Here is a 10,194-nt window from a genome sequence, read left to right on the forward strand (position 1 = left end):
ACCCATGTGCAGGACCTTGCACTTGGCCTTGTTGAACTTCATAAGGTTCGCATGGGCCCACCTCTCAAGCCTGTCAAGGTGCCTCTGGATGGCATTCCTTCCCTCCAGCGCATTGACTGCACCACTCAGCTTGGTGTCGTTGGCAAACTTGTTGAGGGTGCACTCAATCCCACTGTCCATGTCGCTGACAAAGGTGCTAAAGAGCACCAGTCCCAGTAGCACCCCCTGAGGAACGCCACTCGTCACTGGTCTCCACTTGGACATAGAGCTGTTGACCGCAAGTCTTTGAGTGCAACCATCCAGCCAACTCCTTATCCACTGAGTGGTCCATCTGTCAAATCCATGTCTCTCCAATTTAGAGACAAGGATGTCGTACAGGACAGTGTCAAATGCTTTGCACAAGTCCAGGTAGATGTCGTCTGTTGCTCTTCCCTTACCCACCAACACTGTAACCCCATCGTAGAAGGGCACCAAATTTGTCAGGCACGATTTGCCCTTAGTGAAACCATGTTGGCTGTCACCAATCACCTCCTTATTTCCCATGTGCCTTAGCACAGTTTCCAGGAGGATCTGCTCCATGATCTTGCCGGGCACAGAGGTGAGACTGACTGGCCTGTAGTTACCATCTGTCACAAATGCATACTACTATGGAACAAATAGTATCTCTATGTGACCAGTGGGTGAGCCTTGGGAGTGGATCCCACACTCTCCAGGCTGGGGACCGAATCACCCAACAAGGTGTCGGGAATGGTATGTTCTCTTCTTGGCCCAGCCAGTGACCCACTCAGTGACTTCAAGAAAACTATCCTGCTCTGCACCTCATCTTCCTCACCTGCAAAATATACAGTGGTAATTCTTCACTTCCCTGGTATTAAGCTGGCTTAATATACGTCAAAAAAACATTATGAGCTCTTTGCTGAGAAGGCACTGGAGTAATTCACAGTTGCCTAATTGGATACAGCATCATGCTGCCAATCAAGGTGTTATCAATCAGCTGAGCCAGTCCGTTATCTTACAGAAAGCCATAGGAGGATGAAATACCACTTCACTAAAATTTAAATATTGAGAGACCATCAAACATATAACAAGATGTTTACAGGATTTTTGTTTGTCTAGTGGCCTTTGGGTAATGCTATGGGGGACAAGAACTGGAAACAGGGGAAGTCTAGTGGAACTTTCCCTGCTTTATCCTCAGCTTCTGGTAAGCAGCAGTTCAGGGACTACTTGAGAAAGGATTTGCATTTGGACAATCACATTTAATCAGCAGTGATGGGCACATTTTCCACAAACTTGTCTAATCATTTTGTTTCTTAAGCTACTGATAGCACCGAGTTCTGATTTAATAGGCGTTATGTGAAAAGAGCACTTCCGTCGGTTTCAAACTTGCCACTTTCTAGCTTTGTTTAGTGCTCCTTATGGTTTCTTGTGCTTATGAGAAACGGTGATTCATTGCTTCCTTACATTCTCTGGCTTGCTTGTGATTTTAGAGACCTTGAGCATATCTTCATGGCCCCTCCCTGTTGTTGTCCCCCTCAGTCCAGGGAGTCCCATTTTGCAGGAGAGTGCAAGTTTCAAGCCTAGCACAGTGACTTGGCAGCAATCCCTAATTTGATGTTTTTAATCAAAGCTGTGCCTTGACTGTGCTTTCAGATTCCGGCAACTCGTTGCTGAATATGAACCAGAAGTGCAGGAAGTATCCCGGCTTTTCCGCTCTGTCCTGCAGGAAGCTGCCGAGAAGATCAAAGAGGAGGAAGAGGCCAAGAAGCTTGCCAGGCAGTGGAACACAAAGAACAAAACCAGCCTCTCCTTAACAACATTTAAATCCCGGTCCAGGATTTCCCCATTCATCAGTGACATCAAGACCATCTCTGAGGATGTGGAACGGGGCACCCAGCCCACCAGGAGGGTCTGGAGCATGCCAGAATTTCGGAATGCCAAGGATTACTGACTCTATACTGAACAAGGTTTTTAGACAGTGATCTTTCAAAATCTCATTTAACCCTTTTTTAGCTCTACTGTTTCTTCTTTGTTCCAGCTCGCTCTTCCTGCCTGTCTCTCTCTTGGAAGCTGTGTCCATAGTAACTGCTGCTGATGCCTGTGGTGTGTGACACAATTTATTACCAAACATGCTAGCCTTTCTTTTAATTTAGTAGCTATTCAGTAACCTTAAGGGCAAGGCTCACTTACTGTCTCATTTTTATTACTGCTTTCTTGTGGAAAATGAATTAGTTTTGTGATGTCTGTCTTCTCCCTTCTCCCCCCCCCAGCCTGGATGTAGTTATCTATAAAAGCTTTTGGCCCAAGCTAGCAAAAGCTGCTGGCTGGACCGATCTTGCTGAAAGCCAGACAGCCACTTACATGAGTAAGGCTTGCAGGATCAGGCCTGTGAGTTAAAGCTAGTACCTGATTTGGAACTGACCTTCCTTTTCCAACTAATAACCTTCCTCAGTGCTACAAGAAACTTCACAGGTAACCTCAGCACTGCTCTTGATCAGCTTTTTGCTGACAATTAGCAATCCAACCTGAGTAGAAACAGACCCAAGCTTTTGGAGATGAAAGACCAATATTATTCCACAGCAACTAGTTTATGCATGCTCAGGTTTCTTGGGTATTTTCTCTTTTGTGCAGGCAGAACCCCCTGAACCTTGCACCTGCAGAGTAGATAGAAATGTAACAACCTGCTGTGTAGCTATACAGGCGGATACATCAGTGCTGTGTCAAATGCTGTTCTTGGTCCTCAATGCTCTGTGTTGCTGAGGTAAGTGCTCCACCCCACATCCCAGTAAGATGTCAGTGGGCTGAAATGAATGTTTATGGCTAAGCCTGAAAGAGTACTGTAGTATCAATGTACAGAGAAGGTACAGAGAAGGGTGAATGGAATCAGCATTCATCTACAGGGCTCTTTGTACAGCTGCAATAATTGAGATCATTTTAATAAGCTGCTGCTGTGAGTGACGAAGGGCTCTGGTAGATGAAAGTTTGTGCCCTCAGTCTTCTCTCATGAGTGCTCACAAGAGAGCTTTCCAGTATCCCAGGCTGCTGGCCAGCGAGTTGATACTATTACAAAAGAATCTTTAATGCAGACTGAGTAGCTTGTAGGCCAGCATGGTTCTGCTGAGACCTTGAAGAAGCAGGAAAAGGCTTCTGAGGAAAAGCTACTAGGGCCTTAACTCAGCATCTGCAGGGAGAGCTCTCACAAGCAAAGGAAAGAGAATGGCATGCTGTGAAAATCATGGGTTCTGTGGAGAAGCCAAGGGCTAGGATGCTTTGTGGTGACCAACAGGAGATGGTGACCCCACAGGAGAGGGATTTCCCTGAATGACTGGCTTTTGGGGAATCATCCCAGTGGGGTATAGCCTCCTGGAGGACCCTGTAGCTTTGTTCTTTTGCCTGTTTCCGACTCTTTTCCCTGGGGACCTTTGCAGCAGCATGTGGGTACTACAGCCAAGATAAAACCCTTTGAAGCTGTGCCAACTCTGGGAAGAATTCCAGCGCGTGAAATCTATCCTAGAGTAGAAATGTGCAGTTTCTTCCAGAGATGGGGGAGGGCAGCATAAAACAAAGATCAAGATCAAACCCTTAAGAGCTCTCTAAGACTGTGGGATTCTGGCTCTTCCTCCCTCCCCTGTGGGCTATCTAAGATTGAACGCAAGGCTTTCTTACTAGCACCAGGCTGTAGTTTCTAGTCTCTTGGTAAACTCTGCTGCCAGCAACCCTCCTAGGGACAGAAAGCAGAAGCTCACTTTTAATCAAAAACTCAGGGCTTCCAATTACAGCATCCAGTTTGGGATGGGCTATTTCAACTCTAGGTCAATGAGGGAGAGTTTAAAGCCTTCTGACAATCAGCTTCGTGTTTTTCAGCTGTATGTCCTTGTGAAGTAACATGATTGTGTATATGAAGTAAAAACAAAGGCCTTAGCTGTCTAGAAGAGGTGGGATCTCTAGCGAGGGATCACCACGATTTGCAGAAAAATTCTTGTTTGGAAAAAAGTTAATAATCTTTTTTTTATATATTTGCAAGCCACTGTATGGTACTGATGGCTGAGATGAATTCATGAATTTCATGCTACAGTTCTGTAGTCATTTTATTTGCACTTGCATTCTATTTTGACACCTTCAGTATTGACTGCATTGATGCAATATTTGATGGACTGCTGGGAGTGATGGGACATTCTGACACGCTGACATAAAGCTCTTTGTTACAGTACAGTGTCTGTAATGTGCTCACTCTTTCTTAAGGAGAATCAGGAGTAACTAACTTCCCTACACCAATGTACAAAGCCAAGGAAATCACCCAACAACGGGTGTTCACAATATCACAGCAGCCTATGACCATACTGTGTCCTTCATTAACAACCTCCAGCTAGCAGATATCATTCTCATTTAACAGCCAGGAAAGGGAGACAAATCTGACCTTTGGTCAAAACCATGTATGTTATGGAGGCCAGGCTGTGGCAGTGCCTGCAACAGCTGTTGTGCCTCAACTTACCTATAATTTCTATTTCCACAATAAAATGTAATCCAAACTTTTAAACAGTATCATTTTCCCTGTACCTCTTCTGCAAGTTACACTGGGCTCACAATGGCATCTGATGATAAAGGAATATTCAGATACCAAGCTATGAGGTTTCTATTCTTACTCTGCTATCTAATACTCTTAAAGGTATAGAAATAGTATGTTTGCCTATAGCCAGCTGCTTGGAGCCTGACTGTGACCTTCTGCATTGCGTGTGCACCAGCAGGTACTGAAGCAGAGCTGGGGAGGTGGTTAGGATGCACAACTGCTGCACTGTGCTTGTGGTGCTCATTTTTGTTAGGAATGCTGCAGACTGAACCATAAATGATCCTTTGGCCACAGCATGCAGCAACAACTACCCACCCATGTTTGCCTTTTCCTAATTCCACATTTTGTGTGGCTAAATCAGCATTTTAGTTCAAATCAGAAGCATGCAACTCCTGATTGTCCCCATCTACTGTGCTATGGTCCATAGCACTGGGCAGGCACAGTGGGCAAACTAGATTGCTTTTGGATGAAGCTAACCCAAATGATCCATTGCAGCTGGCTCTCAGACCATAAAGGTGGACTAATGCTGGTCTGAAGTAAACCCTCATGAAACTTGTATAGCGTGAACATCAGGTCCTCACCGACAACTGACTCTACAGCTCTGCTCCTCCTGGGCTGCACCATTTACTAGTGTAGAAAAAAAACCCAAACATTTCTACACAGCCCTGATGAGACTCTCTGATCCATTCTTAGCCGCTCCTGAGAGCTAGTCCAGTGTCTTAATTCTTTAGGAAGGAAAAAAAAAGTGAAATAGCAGCACATCATTAGCAAACAAACAAGTGAACTGAACAAGAATAATTCTAAATGCTCAATCATTCTCTTGAAACTGAGCAAGGATTTTGGTATCAGCCCAGAGCATCACTGTTGCCCCATTGCTGATAGCGTTACGCTGTCCAAAGGACATTGTTACACCCAAGAAAAAGCAGTCCTAGACTTACTATACATTCTAACAAGTAATGGCAACACCTCTATAGCTGCTCAGCTGCACTGCTCACCTTCAAGGGACTAGCACTCCTCAGAGTCACTACTCACCTGAGAGAGACTATGCAGCCCTGCTTCTATGGCTTCAACAGACGAGCCTGGCCCACAGGCTGTGGTAGCCAGCAAAGGTGTGCAGAAGGTGAGGTTCCTCACCCATATCAGCATATAGTTCAGACAGCTATCATGCCATGGGGAATGGGGAGTAAGCTTTGCAGGAAATACCTGTCTGCTGAGATTGCACTGTTTATACATTTCATCACGGAACTTCAGAGAATTAAAGCAAAGCCGTGAAATAGAAAACAGTTTTTTGTACTTGTTGTCTTTAATTAAAGATCTCCTGAAATATAATCTGTCCACATCTAGCCAAACACAACAGCTGTTCCACTGCCCTACTGTGCACTGTGTATGTATCAGAGGGGGAAGGCAAGAATGGTAAAGGCACTTGATCTAAACAAAAAAACCCCCATCCTCTCTCTACAGGCTACAAATGCAGCCACCTACCTTCTGTCTTGCTACCTCTACAAACATATCCCAAGATTTAAGGTGATAAATAACCAGGATTAAACAACTGCAAAGGTCTGAAATTCTCTGAAGCCAAGTAGTTTACAGATACAACCTTGAATTGAAGTCTTCATCAACATGCTTCCAAGCACATCTCACATTAACTAGTATTACCACAAAATGAGAAGATATAAGTGACAAAATGGATGTTTTGTCTCCAGATGCTTTTGAGTCACTCCTATTGACTCTGTACCTGATCCTGGGTACTAGAACACCTTAATATTAGCAGATGGCCCAGCGCTTCCTCTGCTAAGCATTGTACATGCAAAGCATGCATGTGTTAAACAAAAGGAAGTGATTTTTTTTCCCCACATGAAGTATTACTGAAGTATGGATTGCATTGCTCAGCATATTCTGGAGATCAGAGAGATGAGTGGTTCCAAAAGAGGACTACGCAAGTTCAGAGGGTTAGTAAACCACAGTGGTCAGGATGCAGCCTACAGCACAGGGCTTAAGCCACTCCTTGCCAGAAGCTGTGGACAAGCAAATCTCTCTGTGTTGTTGCTTACACTACTTCCTCAAAACATTGCTAATAGGCCTCTCCCAGGAAGAAAACTATGGATGGCTAGGCCTTGACTGGATGGCCATTCTGATATTCCTGTCTTCTACTACACCTCCCTGATAAAGGACAATGCACTGCAGTTTTGCCCCAAAAGCATTCTGAGGAGCACTGGACTACACAAGTCAATGCCTTTTTGGTTGTGCCCTGCAACAGAGGCAGGGCTATTAAGCCTCCCTCAGTTCCACCCACCTGTGCCAGGCAGAGACATCATAATCTCAGCGCCTGCCTTTCCTTGGTACTGCCGTCCATGCTGTAGGCTGTCGGCACAAGGGACCTCTTGTTCCCTTTGTATGACCAGACAAGCCATGTTTCAAGCTGGCTAACATCAGAAAGATACTGTGCTGGCCCTGAGAGTTGGGTCTTGGGCCCAGGTCTCCCAATGACTACCATGTATTTTCTGTGCAGTTGCTGCACAAAGATATTCTCAAATGAAGGGAAAGTCTTTGCAGGGTGAGATCTTAATAAACATGACAAAGGTGAGGAAAAGGGCTACAAGAAGCACAGTGAATTATGTGGCGATTTATGGTTATCTGTGTATACTATACAGAATTATATTTCATAAAATTATAACTTCTTAGGGTCTTGGCTAGATAACCAGATTATAGCATCTCACCTCTATATTTTGGTCACAATTACATTTTGCCTCTACCAAATAAATCTAATCTGACCCAATAGCAGATACTGCAGAAGTGTGGGAAAGAGCATGTGTTTCTACATGAGAGTATCTACTCTCAGAATGTAATTACTGTTTAGTGATCACAATGCTGTATTCTCAGAGGGCCCTATCAGGTCACAGTCCATGTGCAGTACCTTTTCCAACCTTATTCTCTGCAGTGTCAGGTTGCCTAAAGCAACAGATTGCACCTAATTTAGTCTGAAGACTATTTAAATAACCAGATGTGATATGAAGCAGTGACAGTGAAATACTCCTCAGGTATTTTTTTTTCTGTATTCCGGCACTGGAGATCTGAAATTATTTAACAGATGGAGAAGAGCAGGGTGCAGTTCCTGAAGAACTCGGCAGCCCCAGGTAGGGATGGTGCAAGAACACCTGATCCTTCCAGGTCCCTATGGGCTCTCAGCCAACTTGCTCCTGTTGCATTCAACTACTTAGAAGTTAAAGGCTTCCTTCTGCCTTCGGCACACAAGCACCAGCAGGAGAGACTATTGTCTGTCCACAGCACACCCAAGAACAAGAAATGAAGAAAGACTGGATGAAATTCATAGGACAGCAGTAACAAATGTTCCCCATAAACAACACATAATTAGGTCTTTGCAGGCTAATTATAGGGTTTCAGAATAAGAAAGTGCAAAACCTATGTCCAAAGGTAAATAAATAAATAAAATTTCTGTGACAGTCCAGCTGGACAGCAATGCCACCTGCCGGCAGATTTCCCAGCACCGATGAACCAGAAACGGGCAGCAACTTTCTAACCAGGCCTCTCCTGGCAAATACAGATTCCTCACTCTCGTGCTACCTTTCTCTCACACCACTGTCACCCAGAGAACAGCTCACAAATGGAGAGCAAAATGAACACAACTGATGTTAGCTGTAGTGTTTAGCGCCTTATTGGAAGACAGCACCAGTGGCCAGCATGCTGGTATCAGAACAGTTGTCATCATAAACATTGTGCCTCTCTGACCGATGTACACTTATCAGACTGGGTATTAATGGTGTTCTTCACACTGCTCGAAAAGGCTCAAAACATGCTTTCCTTAGAGCCCTCAGCATGATGTCCAGCTCTTCCCTCAGAAAACACTAGGCGTTTCAAACTCCTTGTGAATCACAATTTAAGACTGAAATTCAACAGGCAGGAAAAAATACCCGTTGTCAACAGCCAAATCAATCACGATCTCTGCACTAGACAGAAATTTTGATGATCCATTTTATCCAGAGATGGAACTAGAAGACTGGGTGTTTGCCAATAATTTTAAGAAGCAGCTCCTCAAAAGCTTATCACCCTACAGCTTCAAATACAACCAAGTAGCAGACTTGGAGGATTTTCAGGTGTGCCCACGACCTCATATCCTTCAGGAGGACCCACTACCACTTAAAATCCAGCCATTTCACAGAGTGCCCAAATGATAGTGGAGCTCTCAACCTTGACAGCTGAGCAAGAACTTTCAAAACTTGTTTCTAAATATGCACAGCAAAGACCAGGAGGAGTATGTTTAAACACGTACAACAAAGCATATCAGAGCTCCATCCCGCAGTCAAGGCCCCCACCCGCACCTCACCAGAGCAGGTTCAGCAGGCGACCCCAGGGCAAGTTACTTCAGCCTCTCTGACCTCTGCTTTTCCCCTGCATATAGAGCTCACTCAGTTTTCCCTGCTGCAGAGAATGACTGGGAAGCTCATATATTCCTGCAGCATGAAACATCCGAGTACATCAAAACAGCACAACTTGCCTAAGTTTAACCATACTAAATATTGAACAGGTATCAAAATTGCAGGCCCTGCTCAGCACTGCAGGATGATACATCTTAGTTCAATGGAGGCACGTACTTCCAAGACAAAGTGGTATTTGTAAGTATTTTCTCATCTTGATCTCTTGTACATTTTTGCATGGGCAAAGGAGTCACGTTCAGGCAAATCATAAAGGAAACGAGTAACAAAGAATCGCGTTGCCCATGAGAACTGGCTGAATCACTTAATTACTTGCATCAACGATTCTTTCATGTTTGGGTTTTTGCCTGTTTTCCCTGCATAAGAAAAGAAACTTATGTAACTGTGCTCCATCCCCTTCCAATAACTTTTGGAACTACTACCAGTTGTATCAATTGTGGAGAGATCTTTAGAAATACCTGGTTCCTTTCCTGCTTCATGACAATTACTCACTAGATCCAGGAGATCCAAATCAGCACCCTCCACCACGAGACCGATGAAAACCACACAGCCATTTTACATTTATGCCTGCCTAACTACAGCACACAAGTCGGAAGTAGGACTTGTGTGGTAGCAAGGGCTTAAAAAGCAACAGGCACAAATCCCAAGAGACCAAGTCTTATCAATTCTGCTGCTTGCGGCACAACTTTTTGTAAATGGGATAGAATACTTAGAAAGAACGGTGCCAAGGAGGATGGGCATGGCAGCAGCAGCTCAGAGAATATATCCTTCCCCTCCTTTCCACCCCAGTGACTTCTGTTTCTGGAATTTCTGTTGTTAAAAAAATTCAGTTAAGTTCTGCGTGATTCCCAGAATGGAAAACAGTGCAGGAACACAGAAAGTAGGTGTGATAGGGAAGACTGTCACACACACACAAAAAGGTAGGTTTCACATCTGAAAGGCTTCTATTATTCAGCAATTTAGCAAGAATCTCAACTTGTCCAGCCAGGTAAGCTTCTGCAGCCCTTTCCTTATCACCTGACCTCTGCCCCACTCCATGACTTCTGACAGCAGCAGTCTCCCTCCATCCCTACCTCGATACCTTTTCTATTGTTCTATTGTTCCAGCCTTCATCTTCCCCCACGATATGCACTTTTTTGAGACCTGGTAGCAAGGCTCTCTATCAGCCGTTTGCATATC

General features: G+C 44.5%; 1 protein-coding gene across 1 annotated transcript in view; it reads left to right on the forward strand.

Annotated features, from left to right (window-relative positions):
- Window positions 1-4,207, forward strand: part of RD3 (retinal degeneration 3) — a 14,937-nt gene extending 10,730 nt beyond the window's left edge. The window contains exon 2 of the mRNA XM_009279601.1: window positions 1,651-4,207. Within this exon, the coding sequence (XP_009277876.1) occupies window positions 1,651-1,948 (298 nt within the window). The 3' untranslated portion in view covers window positions 1,949-4,207. The remainder of the gene's footprint in view (window positions 1-1,650) is intronic.
- The last annotated feature ends 5,987 nt before the right edge of the window (window positions 4,208-10,194 follow it).

This window comes from Aptenodytes forsteri, unplaced genomic scaffold (genome assembly GCF_000699145.1).
Source record: "Aptenodytes forsteri isolate BGI_AS27 unplaced genomic scaffold, ASM69914v1 Scaffold195, whole genome shotgun sequence".
Classification (NCBI taxonomy): domain Eukaryota; kingdom Metazoa; phylum Chordata; class Aves; order Sphenisciformes; family Spheniscidae; genus Aptenodytes; species Aptenodytes forsteri.